The sequence below is a fragment of the Sordaria macrospora genome, chromosome 3 (assembly GCF_033870435.1).
Source record: "Sordaria macrospora chromosome 3, complete sequence".
Taxonomy (NCBI): Eukaryota; Fungi; Ascomycota; class Sordariomycetes; order Sordariales; family Sordariaceae; genus Sordaria; species Sordaria macrospora.
The window spans coordinates 1,935,129-1,948,265 of record NC_089373.1 but is presented as its reverse complement, the minus strand read 5'-3'; the positions used below and the strand labels follow the sequence as shown (position 1 = coordinate 1,948,265).

The 13,137-nt window shown below is 53.1% G+C and overlaps 6 protein-coding genes across 6 annotated transcripts; 5 read left to right on the top strand and 1 right to left on the bottom strand.

Moving 5' to 3' along the window:
• Nucleotides 1-221: 221 nt before the first annotated feature.
• SMAC4_07349 (uncharacterized protein) lies at nt 222-1,215 on the top strand. The gene is made up of 2 exons (XM_003347926.2): nt 222-371; nt 466-1,215. The coding sequence occupies exons 1-2, from the start codon at nt 321-323 to the stop codon at nt 958-960; spliced, it is 546 nt and encodes a 181-aa protein (XP_003347974.1). The 5' UTR covers nt 222-320; the 3' UTR covers nt 961-1,215.
• An 863-nt stretch (nt 1,216-2,078) lies between these two features.
• Nucleotides 2,079-2,942, top strand: SMAC4_07348 (uncharacterized protein; the record flags this gene model as incomplete). Its single annotated transcript, XM_066090613.1, has 2 exons — nt 2,079-2,271; nt 2,302-2,942. 2 exons carry the CDS (start codon nt 2,079-2,081, stop codon nt 2,940-2,942), a joined length of 834 nt encoding a protein of 277 aa, XP_065946456.1.
• Nucleotides 2,943-3,516: 574 nt separating this feature from the next.
• Nucleotides 3,517-4,383, bottom strand: SMAC4_07347 (uncharacterized protein; the record flags this gene model as incomplete). Its single annotated transcript, XM_003347924.1, has 1 exon — nt 3,517-4,383. The coding sequence occupies one exon, from the start codon at nt 4,381-4,383 to the stop codon at nt 3,517-3,519; it is 867 nt and encodes a 288-aa protein (XP_003347972.1).
• Nucleotides 4,384-5,326: 943 nt separating this feature from the next.
• Nucleotides 5,327-6,858, top strand: SMAC4_07346 (uncharacterized protein; the record flags this gene model as incomplete). The annotated part of the gene is made up of 1 exon (XM_003347923.2): nt 5,327-6,858. One exon carries the CDS (start codon nt 5,327-5,329, stop codon nt 6,674-6,676), a length of 1,350 nt encoding a protein of 449 aa, XP_003347971.1. The 3' UTR covers nt 6,677-6,858.
• Nucleotides 6,859-6,952: 94 nt separating this feature from the next.
• On the top strand, nt 6,953-8,783 carry SMAC4_07345 (uncharacterized protein). The gene is made up of 2 exons (XM_003347922.2): nt 6,953-7,230; nt 7,316-8,783. Exons 1-2 carry the CDS (start codon nt 7,183-7,185, stop codon nt 8,261-8,263), a joined length of 996 nt encoding a protein of 331 aa, XP_003347970.1. The 5' UTR covers nt 6,953-7,182; the 3' UTR covers nt 8,264-8,783.
• A 1,415-nt stretch (nt 8,784-10,198) lies between these two features.
• Nucleotides 10,199-12,673, top strand: SMAC4_07344 (uncharacterized protein). The gene is made up of 3 exons (XM_066090612.1): nt 10,199-10,566; nt 10,681-11,844; nt 11,954-12,673. The coding sequence occupies exons 1-3, from the start codon at nt 10,564-10,566 to the stop codon at nt 12,071-12,073; spliced, it is 1,287 nt and encodes a 428-aa protein (XP_065946455.1). The 5' UTR covers nt 10,199-10,563; the 3' UTR covers nt 12,074-12,673.
• The last annotated feature ends 464 nt before the right edge of the window (nt 12,674-13,137 follow it).

Here is a 13,137-nt window from a genome sequence, read left to right as displayed (position 1 = left end):
GATACAGACATGTGCCAAAGAGGGGCAATCAAGCAGCGCTCTGGAAGTGGTGGTGGCAATGTTGGCCCGGGAGTGACCCCCAATTCTTCCGGTTTACCCAGAACGGCATCACGTCCTGGCTAAATCCGAGCCCCCCTCGTCTAATAGCTTGGCTTCACTCGACGAACTATTTCCGGTCATTAGTCATGATATTGCTATGCCAGCCTTGCGAACACCCATTACAGATGCGTGTGCAAGGTTATTAAGAACAAAGAGGACGCCTTTCAGTAGTTTTGTCGGTTACGGTCATTATCAAATTTATAGTGATATCAACAGCGAAAATGTCTTCAGAAATACAACAACCTCGCTGGCGCATCGCCGTCGGCTGCGATGTAGGTCTTCCCTCTTCGAACCTCTCTCTCGCTGTCAAACCTCTACGGGAGTCTCAAAGGGGACATCACTAACACTCCCTCCCCAAACCAACAGGATGCCGGCATCAACTACAAAGACAAAATCAAATCTGACTTCTCCTCCGACCCTCGCGTCGGTTCCGTTGTCGACGTCGGCGTCTCCCACGATTCCGAAGACAAAACAACCGCCTACCCACACATCGCCGCCGCAGCCGCCAAGCTGGTTGCCTCGGGCGAATGCGATCGTGCTCTGCTCATCTGTGGCACCGGGCTAGGCGTAGCCATCGCGGCCAACAAGATCAAGGGCATCCGGGCGGTGACGGCCCACGATAGTTTTTCCGTGGAGAGAGCCGTGTTGAGCAATAACGCCCAGGTGCTATGCATGGGTGAACGGGTAGTGGGACTGGAGTTGGCGAGGCGGTTGGCAAAGGAGTGGTTAGGCTATGTGTTTGATAAGAGCAGTGCTAGTGCGGAGAAGGTGAAGGTTATTCATCACTATGAGGGGGAGGAGGGGACCGGTGTGGGAGGCGACGATAATGGTCGGGAAACAGAGGAGGTCAAGGGGTGTTAGTAGCAAACTACATAAGCTCTTGCGTTTTTGTTTGCGATGCTTTGTTTGGAAGTTATGATGGGGTTGGGTAGGTCAGCATTTGATTACGGGCATTTTGCGGTTTGCTTGACAAAAATAAACGGCGGAATGGCCTGTTGGTTTCAACTTACACGAAGATCAAAGTTGAAGTCTTGTTGTTTCCAATCTTGCCCTCGTCCTCTGTCCCTTGTTTGAATGCAATGTCGATCCCCTTCTCCATCTCCCCCACAACTCCAGGAGTCCAGACCTCCTTGATCGTGGGGAAAACCCTTGACCAGACAGTTTTTTCCAATCTCGTCGTGGATGTCTTCTCTTCCCCGGATATCGTAACCCGACCCCCAAACCAAAAGATGACCAAGAAGTGACCGTGGGCTCGGGGTGTCATTCCCCCGAAGCTTGGAGGTGGCGCTAGAACAAACGCCAAGAACATCTTGACATCTCCAAGCAAAGCTACCCCGAGCTTGACACATGACAGAATGACATTTTGTTTGTTTTGTTGTGGATTGTGGGGGTTGTTATATGTAGATCCCCCGGATTCTTGTAAAAGCAGACTTGACCAGAAAGGGTTATCCGCTCGGTTAGGACGATGCAAACCACTTTTGAAAGACGTCAACAAATGACGAGACGAAGAAGTGTGGTGATGCATTCATTTAACCGATTTGGTGAAGATTAACGGGTGCGCTTATTCGCGGGGTAACGATCCGGTTTGCTTCCAGTTTTCCTTACTTTCGGATCATCACCAACTTCCGCCAAGACCACAGTCAATGTCTCTTGCCAGTCATTGTCGGAACAGTATCGTGACCGAACCAGACCAAGTCTGTTGTCAAGAAAGGAGCAAGCAGTAATTCAAGCACAATTTCTGGACTGAAAGAATCATGAGAACGAATTGCAAGGCATCTCAGTCAGCTTCGAGCTCATCACAACTTAACCCTCTCTAAACATACCCAAATCCCATCGCCAAACCTCCACACCACCAAAGACCATCATAAGCCTCAGTACTACACACCTGTCCAGGAGAATTCAAGCAAAAACCAGCAACGATGTCCTCCTCACAACTTCCCCGCCAGCGCCGACGACGTCTGGTAGGCGTCTCAACAAAAATGTACTTCTCCCACGCCCGCACCACACAATTTTTCACCTCCTTTCTGGACCTTTTGCACCAAAACACCTCCCCAAAAGCAGGCGAATCCAACAACGGCCTAGGCACCGCCCTCGCCTCTAAAATCGACATCTTCATCATCCCAGACCACCTGTCTTTGCAGTCCGCCATCAACCTCGCCGCCAACCACCCAGGTCAGGTTTCCCGAGCAGCAGCAGCAACAGCAGCAACCGCTCCAAAAATTCCGATCCTATTCGGCGCGCAAGACTGTCACTGGGAAGATTCCGGTCCTTTTACAGGGGAGATATCCCCCTGCGTCCTCTCTGAGATCGGGTGCAGCATAGTCGAAATCGGTCACGCCGAGCGCCGTCGGTATTTCGGGGAGACGGATGAGATCACAAGCAAGAAAGCTCAAGCGGTGGTACGAAACGGGATGATTCCCCTCATCTGCGTCGGAGAGGGTGAACCCGGTGGCACGGCGGGCAAGATAGAAGAAGCACAGGAAGAAGTGGTGAGGCAGGTAGAGAAGTGCTTGGAGGGAGTTGACCCCACAAAAGAAGTTTGGTTAGCATATGAACCTGTTTGGGCGATTGGGGCAAAAGAACCAGCGGGAGTGGAACATGTGAGGGGGGTGGTGAGGGCTATGCGGCAGGGTCAAGTTGTGAGAGAGAGGAAGGAGAAGGGTGGGGAGATGAGGATTATGTATGGAGGGAGTGCTGGGCCGGGGTTGTTTGGACAACTGAAAGAGGATGAGGATGGGGTGGATGGGTTGTTCTTGGGCAGGTTTGCGCATGAGGAGGGACAGTTTTGGAAAACGATTTGTGAGGTAGCCGAGGTTGAATTCAAGGAGGGAAGTAAGAACTAAAGCTTGGAACAGAGAGGGGGATAATTCAAAGTTTTGAATGCACAGGACGAATATATGAAACGAGTGTCTCGTGGTGGTCATCGTTAATTGCCAGCATCAAGGACTTGTATTAGCCTGATTAGGTTAATGATTCATGAATGTTCATGAATGAATGTAAATTGCGTAGTGACATAGAGGTTTGAACGATAGGATGAACAAAAAAGAAAATAACAAACGAGCCGGTCTTGTGCGTTAGGTCGTTTACTACATTGGTGCCCTTTTTCATCTATATCGTTATCGATCTAATCGGACTGGCTTGTTGGACCTATGTTAAGTGGTATATGAATCTCGGTTTGCGGCAGACTGATCGGACAAAAACATGTGTGGGCGAGTGTGAATCGGCTGAGAGCTGGAGTGAAGAGGTTGAAGCTATTCAAGGGTTGGAAGCGCCGGTAGAACCCTAACCCTCTTTCACTGGCAAGAGGTTAGGGGGGACGATGAGATGTTACTGGCCTCTGATGAAACTCGTAACGTCGACTCGAAGCCTATTAGACAGTCTCGTGGTTTTTGTATCGTGAAGTATCTACAAACACCCTCAAGCCTTTCCAGCACTTCCCAACCAATGCATATACTGCTCAATAGCCTCCTGCATCGCCTTGGTCCCGGCCTCAATCACGCTCGTCAACGGCTTCCCCCCCATCTCCTTCTGGACCCTCGCGTAGTGGTTGTTCATCCCCTTGTTGATATTGACCTTGGTCACACCGCCAGCCATGCACTTCCTGAAGATCTCCTCATCAAAGGGGTCCGCACCATGCAACACGATCCTGACCCTCTCACCCACGCGCTCGTTGATGGCCTGCAGACGATCATACTCGAGCTGGATGCCCCTGGGTCCATACTCTCCATGCACGTTTCCAAACGCGGGGGCCAACATGTCAATACCCGTGTTGACAAACTCCTCGGCCTCGTCGGGGGTAGTCAGAAGCCCTTCCAAGTCCGCCGTCTCCGCCACGCCGTCCTCGCCGCCCTCGATGCGCCCGGGCTCCGCTTCAGCAGCGATGCCGCGCTCGTGGCAGTACTGCACCAGCTCGGCCGTGAGCTTGAGGTTCTCCTCCTTCTCGTAGTGGCTCATGTCGCACATGATGCTGTCGAAGCCGTCGGGGATGTCGGCGGCGCGGCGCACCAGCTCGGGCGTCTGCGCGTGGTCCAGGTGTAGGGATACGGGCACGCTGGCGCTGTGGGCGGCGTCGGCCGCGGCTTTGACGAGCGAGTCGCCCGCGTACTGGATGGCCCAGGGGAAGAGGAGGACCATGGCTGGGGATTTGGCGGCCTCGGCGGCCTTGACGGTCGCGATGATGGATTCGATGTTGTAGCAGCACATGCCCGGTACGGCGTAGCCGCCGGCTTTGGCTTTGTTGAGAATGGACATGGTCCGGTTCTCGGAGAGGGGTGGGCGGCCCATGGTTGCTGTTATTTTTCTTGGTGTTGACTTTGGTATGGTGTTCGCAACGAAGGAAAGAAAAGGAGCCAAGTGAGAGCAAGAACTAAGATGGGCTGATGGAACAGACAACAAGTTGTTGTGGTCTGTCTGGTCATGCGGAGGCGGATGGAAGGTGCTTCTGTCACTGACAAAAGTTGCCTCTTCTCTCCTCACAAGATCGATTACAAAAATGAGCAGCAATCACAGAGAGCCGTGATTAGCCAGCAGCCGAGATCCGGGAATAGTTTATCCTTCCAGAGTGTTGCCAAGTTGGAGGATGTCTTCGACAAGTTCCGGATTGGGCAAACCGAGGCGGGCAATTAGTCCATTGATGACATGACCCCCAACTTGACCCCAAATTTCCAAGCCGAAACCCCGACTTGACCCCGATTGAGTTTGGATGTTATGCATCTCTTTTAGCCTAATGATGACGCAGTACCTACCTTGCGGGACACTTTCCCTGAGGGGAAACTACCCCAGGGGCTAATTGGCTTCCTGTCAACGCCATCGAGAAAGGGGAAAGTCATCTGGTTGAAGATCACCTCGTGGCTTAAACCTTTGACATTTAGGCGGGGGCGGGGGCGAGGAGGAGCGGCTTATAGACAGGCCTCGGTGTAAGACCGGTGGATCATGCCATGTTGCTGTTCATCCGGAAACGGCCTGTTCGGCTTCAGTGCAAAAATATCAAATGACGTTCTTGTTGCGGGGGAAGGTCGGCTTTCCCTCAAGTATGGGGAATCGAAACTCCGCAGAAGAGTGATAGTTGCTTAGAGGAGGAGCTTACCATACTCACCTTCATGAGAGACATTGACCAAGACAGAACCTTACGCAGTGTCCCTTCCCTACCTCGGAGCAACCCAACACTCACTCATCACTGCTCGCTTACTAGGAGTCTGCCCATCTATCGAGTCAAACCCAGAACATCATGTCGGACACAAAGCAGCCTGTGGCCTTCATCGGCCTCGGGGCCATGGGGTTCGGCATGGCCACTCATCTCATCAAGCAAGGTTACCCGGTAACGGGCTTCGACGTCTGGCCGCCAACCCTAGAAAAGTTCACATCCGCCGGCGGTCTCACGGCCACTACGCCTGCCTCGGCCGTGGGCGACAAGCCGCTCTGCGTCTGCATGGTCGCCACCGCGCAACAAGCCCAATCTGTGCTTATCGACGGGCCAGACGCCGCCGCTCCGGCTCTTCCCCAAGGAGCGGCCCTCCTCCTCTGCTCCACCGTCCCTTGTGACTATGTTCAATCTCTGGCCAAGCAGCTCTCCGCCATTGGCCGTCCGGACATCCATCTGATCGACTGCCCCGTTTCCGGCGGTGCCGCCCGCGCCGCCGACGGTACCCTCTCCATCATGGCGGGCGTGCCCTCCGAAGAGGCACTCACCAAGTCCAAGCCGCTCCTGGGAGAGCTGGCGGACCCGGCCAAGCTGTACATCGTCCAGGGCGGCATCGGCGCTGGTAGCAACATGAAGATGGTGCACCAGGTGCTCGCGGCGGTGCAGATTCTCGCGGCGAGCGAGGCCATGGGATTTGCGACTCATCTGGGGCTGGACCCGATAAAGACGTATCAGGCTGTGGTGAACTCGGATGCGTGGAGCTGGATGTTTGAACACCGGGTGCCGAGGATGGTGACGAACTATCAGCCCATTGCCAGTGCGACAGTGATCATTGTCAAGGATACGAGCATCATCACGGCCGAAGCCAGGAGGAGCGGGTTCTCCACGCTGATGACGAGCGTGGCCGAGCAGATGTACTTCTCTGCCATAGGAAGGGGATACGGGGCGGACGACGACAGCGGGCTGGTACGGTTGTATGCCGAAGGCAAGGGGAGGGCTGGACCGGTCCAAGGGACTGCCGAGAGTTACGAGGAGAAGCTGGCGCTGGTGATGGGATTGTTGAAGGGCATATTGCTTTGTTCAGCAGCCGAGTCTTTGGCTTTCGCGGAGAAGGTTGGGCTGGACCTCGACCAGGTGTTTGACCTGTGTATCAACGCGGCGGGAGGAAGTCAGGTGTTGAAGAAGTATGGCCCGAGCATCATCAAGGCTTTCCGGGAGGGCAAGGCGAGGGAGGGCTGGAGTGCTGCCGAAAGCGAGACCAGTCTCAAGGAGGTTGCGGGCGGGCTCTCCGCTGCTGTTGAAGAGGCTCAGAGGCTCAAGGCGCCCGTCTTCTTGGGTAGCCAGGCGCTGAATGTTGTTCGGCTTGCGCTGCAGTCGAGTCCAGCTGGAGTGGCGGCGGGGGCTGTTGTCAAAGTGTGGAACTCGAGCAGCGTTTGATTGTACATTGTTGGTTGTTTGTACTGTAGCAGAAGATCGGATGAGAACTTCACCAGGTTCACCTCACCTAGAGGGCCGTGACTGCTCAATCCATCCCTTCCGTCTGATTGTTGAAACTGGAAAGGAAGGAGGTTGCCCTGACCTGATTGTCACCGGTTTCCTTGCAGGTGGGGTTCAGGGACTTGCGCCTGACTCCATTCAAAGTTGCACCCCACAAAAACTTTCGTTCTTGGGGTATTTAGGTGGGCCTTCCTGGGCTTGTTCCTCTTCTTCCTAGCAACCTGAGCCAGTCGACCAATCAATTCCCCCAATCTGGTTTAGTCCCCCGAAGCTTGACCCCTGCCTCCAAGCATCTCGTCTTCACGGGAATTCGCGTTCCCAACACTTTCCACCATTCTCAAGACGCGTACTGCTAGCTCCCAGGACCGCGACCAGAATTCCAAAATCCTCCCAGAGCGGCGACTTTGACTTGAACTTCGAAACAACCTCAGATCGACCTGACCAAGATGGAGAAAGCTTTCCGTCCTCACTTTTTCAAACATGGGAAGCCAGATGTAAGTGCCCCCCTGCTCCTGAATTGGAACCTGTAATGAACAGCTCGATGAATGTGTACTGACGGACGTGTTTTTGATTGACCAGGCCGACCCTCAAGAGAAAAGGAATTGCCACTGGTGCCAGATCCGATCCTTCGCAACCCACGAAAAGCTCCCCATCTCCATTGTCAACAAGGAAGGCGACGAGTTCCTCAACCCCAACTTCCGGTTCATCGACCACTCTGTAATAGGCAAGAACGTCCCTGTCGCCGACCAGTCTTTCCGGGTAGGCTGTTCCTGCGCCAGCGACGAGGAGTGCATGTACTCGACATGTCAGTGTCTCGACGAGATGGCGCCAGATAGCGACGAGGAAGCCGATCCCTATACCCGGAAGAAGCGATTTGCCTACTACTCCCAAGGCGCCAAAAAGGGACTATTGCGAGATAGAGTCTTGCAGTCCCAAGAGCCCATCTACGAGTGCCATGACGGTTGCGCCTGCTCCAGGGATTGCCCAAATCGAGTGGTAGAACGTGGCCGGACAGTGCCCTTACAGATCTTTAGGACCACAGACAGGGGCTGGGGCGTTAAGTGTCCCGTCAATATCAAGAGGGGACAGTTCGTCGACCGTTACTTGGGTGAAATTATTACTAGCGGGGAGGCCGACCGGCGACGAGCAGAGTCAACTATTGCCAGGCGGAAGGATGTTTACCTGTTCGCCCTCGACAAGTTCTCCGATCCGGATTCACTAGATCCGTTGTTGGCCGGGCAGCCGTTGGAGGTCGACGGCGAGTATATGAGTGGACCGACTAGGTTCATCAATCACAGCTGCGATCCCAACATGGCCATTTTTGCCCGGGTAGGCGACCACGCCGACAAACACATTCACGACCTTGCCCTTTTCGCTATTAAGGATATTCCCAAGGAGACTGAATTAACCTTTGACTATGTTAACGGGCTAACGGGGTTAGAGAGCGATGCGCATGACCCATCAAAGATCTCGGAGATGACCAAATGTCTCTGTGGAACTGCAAAGTGCAGAGGCTATCTCTGGTGAAGCATGATCAACGCCGCTACCTCGAATCTACATCCGAATACTACAACACAAGTACACGTCCGAGATCCGGCCAAACGGAGGAGTAGTGGCTGCCGTTGTTAGGCCAGAGCCCAGAGAGTTGGGGGCAATATCCGCCGGGGTTCACATGAGTTGACGAAGGGTTTATTGGGTCGATGAAACTACGGGTTGGAAGGTCGTCGGAGTGAAACTTGGTGTTATTGGGAGTGATTTGGACGAGCTAGGGATATCGGAGAAGGAATGCTTTTGACGATGATAACGATGATGATAATGGTAACGATAATGATGGCAATGATGTTTTGTGGCGGCCGCGCGGTGTCGGCCTGGGAGGAGAGGAGGTAAATACTGTGGAAAGGTGCAATGTGCGGTTAGCACTGCGGGGTATTTAACCTGGGTTCTTGGGGGTTTTCCCTTTGTTAGTTTCTTCTTCTAATCAACCACCACCTTGTCCCAAAAGTACCCATTTCTGCACAGCGCTTTGCACCAGCCTGGACATCAGTTGGATCACGGTTTGTCGTTTCTTATGGTGTCCCTAAAAGATCAATTGACGATGCGTTCCCCGCAAACCCATCCGTTACCAGGTGGCCTGACTTCCCTCATGCTCAGGTGCCCTCGTGCCCTACCTCTCGCAGAGCTAATGCAACACGCTTCCATCACTAAAAAGAGCCGGTAAGTCGGCGTGCTCGGGTCTGTACTCCAACAGCGCCGTGTAAATATCCTGCGGAAGAAGGCAGTTATGGTCTTGTTGCTGCGTAGGTATTCATGATATGGGCCATATCTTGGACGGGCTGTATGGCCACCTCATTGATGTAGGAAAAGACGGATTTAGTCAAGGGGATCCACGACAACACAGTCCAGATCAGATCGTCAGGTCAGGGAATTGGAGACGGGTGACGGGAGCTCGGGCTTTTACACTAGATAACGGCAGAGCTCACCCCCTAGCTTTGCCATGATCTTACCGGGCCGGCAGTGTGACGGGACGGGATCGCATCACAATGACAAAGTCCCTCTCTAACGTCATTCTCCGTGTCATAAACTTGTCTGGAAGTTCGCACACGCATTCGTCATGATATGAAATTCGTTTAGTCCTCGCCTAGCACGTTTCATTTATCCACCCATCCTTACCGCCCGTTCCCTTATCCCGAGACCGTAAGGGATGGTTGAGATCTAGAATTCCCTTTCTTCTCCAAATTCCTTCTACTCTTCTTAAAAGCTCGACTTTTTCAGCCAATCCACGGCTTAGGTACAGTCTGAGACACCGCCAACCACCAACCACCACCCTGACGGACCCTTCAAGGGAGTGAAACGAAGCCCTCTCACCGCGAGAACGCCCAGGAAGGCCCTAGCAAGGACTTAACAGCCCCAGACTCGGCCGGCCACGCTAGCAGCCCGCGCATCAGCAACTTTTAGTCAGGGACGGGGACCCTTACAGGGCATAACCCCCGCGCAACAGATCGGCCTGCGGGGGTTCACCCTAGCATCAAACACACCACAAGTGCCTGCCTGCCGAGACCGAGACGTGCAGCATCGGAGGAGCTTTTTAACGGGCGAGCAGGGAACTGCCAGGGCCGAAACCCATCTTTAACACTCGAGAGGAAAGGGTCAAAGAATCGACAACTTGACAATTAACTCGACTTTGACAGCACCTTTTCCTCATATCCTTTCTGGCTCGATTTGTTCATCCTCACAAGGTCCAACGAGGCTCCCTCCAGACGTCAACAACTGCCGACCTAAAGGGGGTAAGGGAAGATCCGCAGGTAACTGGCCGGGACCCATCGAGTAAGACGTTCGAGAAGGACGGAACGGGACGAATACGACACGCAATTCAGGGGAAACATCCATTTCTGGCACGGCTTGTGCATACCGCCTCGTGTGTGTTTTTTTTTTATCTCTTTTTTTCCTTTTTTCAACCGGCGCAAAACTCTCAAACGGGTCTACTGCGCGTTACGAAACGACGACATTCGTTGGCGCCTTCAAGGCCAATCGCCGGCCCGGGCCGTCATGAACAGGCTATCCAGGCAGCTGGAATAACCCGAGCAGAGCGAGCGGTGGCACCTAGGCAGACTGTGAAATCAGTTTAAAGGTTGTTGAAGGTTCAGATCAGATCAGAGAAAAGGAAGAAGGAACAACAACAAAGGGGGGCGGGAAAGGTGGATTAAAAAAACAACATATCACCTATTCTAGGATATAGAATATCCGAGAGAAAGAGTGAGAGACAGAGAGAATCTTGTTTTTAGCGGCATATTGGGAACTATCATCCATCTCAAACAGTTAAAAAAAACATGGTGTGTATTACGACTACCTACCTTCCTATCCTGTTAATCCAGGCTCCAATTCCCTCCCACCTGATTTACCAAGTCTCTGTTCTAACACGTACTCTTGCCTTTTTCTTCTCATAGGGTTGCTGCATATCTCGTTCCTCCTCCGAGGAGGGCGTAACAGCCCCTTACCCAGCCGGCAGCCGCGCATCGAGAACCTCCGGCTCTTCCCGAGCACTCAACAGCGCCCGTCGAGTAAGTCGAGGTCCGGGAGGTTCGCGTTCACCAGCTCCCACAACAGCAGCCGGGACACCAGCAGGATCACAACTCCGCGGCATAGAAGGCGCCGGCTCAGTAACCAATGAAGAAGACCGCCGACTACCTCTTTCTTCTCACCCTCCTTCAGTAGTAGGGGCGACAACATCATACTCCAACCAGCAACGAGAACAACGAGCACAGCGGCGACAGTCTCGTCGCCACTCTCAACACCGTGGTGATCGTGGAGGAGACCGTGAAAGCCGCCGTCACTCCTCCCTTCGAAACCACCCCTTATCCCAACACATCAACAAACCGCTCAAACGACACGAGTGGATAAGTGAGCACCGAGTCTGGACGCGCGCCACTCTGGACCGTGAGCGGGCCGAGTTCTTCGACACCAGAGTCACGGGCAGACAGGAGGTGTGGCAGACTATTCATGCCGCGCTGGAGATCTTGTGGCATCAGGCGGCGCAGGAGGATGCTGCTGCTGCCCAAAATGGTGACGGAACGCTTGCAGCAGCCAGTGACTATGAAGGGGAGGGACAGGGGAGTCATAGTGATGCGGAACAGGAAGAAGACGACAGGGCAACAGCCCTAGCAACAGCCCAAACCATCCTCTCCGCGGCCGAGATCACGCTGCCCACCGGCGACCTGGCGCAAGGAGGGGCCTACGATTCGCTGGGGAATTATTACTCCTTGCCGGAACATGTCGTTTCAGACCCCATTAACATCTCCAACAGTCGACCGGTCTCCGAAGCCTCCGAGGTTGAAGATGAAGAGGATGGATACGCAGACACGACGGATACCAAGGGCGCCATGTCGGTGGTGACTGATGGAGAGATTGGTCCTGAAGGCAGCCAGGAGGCTTTGGAAAGCGGTGATGAGGCCTCTTCCAGGAGAGAGGAGAAGGGAAAAGCGGTGGTGAACGTCAAGGACCTGATCACCGTTCGCGCGAGGTTGAGTGATGGGTCAAAGGACGTTAATGTGCAAGTTGACAAGGGGGATTCGGTGCGGGTTTTGGGGAGAAAGGTTGCTGAGAAGGCCAAGGCACGTTTTTCTCCTTTTTTTGCTTTTTTCCCTTCCCTTCATCCCGTCTTCCCATTTTTTTTCCCCGTTTTATGCAACGTGATACAGTAGCTAACCATTCCTTAAACAGCTCTCCGACAAGAAGGTCCGCCTAGTCTACATGGGCAAGATCCTCAAGGAAACCTCCACCCTCCCCGACCAAGGCTGGAAGCGAGGAAACATTGTCAACGCCCTGGTTTTCAATCGGTAGTTACATTGTGAACCAGCGGCGGAGTTTGACCGGAGAGTTTCCGCCATTGCCAACCCTATGCCTCCGCCTCCGCCTCCGCCTCCGCTCAGGAGAAGCTCCAGGAGACACCAACGACAACGACAGCCTGCGACGGCGACGGCGACGGCGAACAACACGGCCACAGCTACTTCTAGTCGACAGCGATCAGATGAACATGTTGCGACTGACCGGTTCCTGTCGTTATACTTATGGCGAGTTGAGACGATGCCTCGGTAACGGGGATTGTGGCTGTGGGGTGGTTGCCCACTCGCAAGCGGGCCGGCCGCTCCTTCCTTCTCATCAGAAGTCAAGAACAGCTGAGCCGACATGGCGCGGGCGCCAGAGAGTGCGGCATCATCATCATCATCATCATCATCATCATCATCATCATCATCATCATCATCATCATCATCATCATCATCATCATCATCATCATCATCATCATCATCATCATCATCATCATCATCATCATCATCATCATCATCATCATCATCATCATCATCATCATCATCATCATCATCATCATCATCATCATCATCATCATCATCATCAACTATCAGGCCATGAACAACTGTCAACAGGAACATTGACCTGCCCGTCTACATCTCAAAATATATATACTCTAATACCACGACACCAACTCAACGCGTCGACCCTTTTCGACTCGGACACGACCCTTTAAAGTCTCGACACCACCACCACCACCAGCATAATCACATTTTTCATTACTTCCATCAACCGCTACAGAACGATTACGATACCACGCTCTTATTGGATACCTGGGCGGAAAACTTCACAGCTTCACAGCTCTTTTCTTTCATATGTCATGATCAATGGCGGGAACCAAAAGGGGATGATTGGAATAAAAATGCTATACGATACCTTATATACCCCCCTTTTCTTCTTCTTTTTCACCTACTAGTACTGTTATTACTACTACTAGTACTACTTCTTCTTCTTCCTACTCTTCGAATAATCCAGGGCGGCTTCTTAGTTGGATGGGCCTTTTTACTGTTACTATTTAATGATTCTTTTTGTTCACGCGC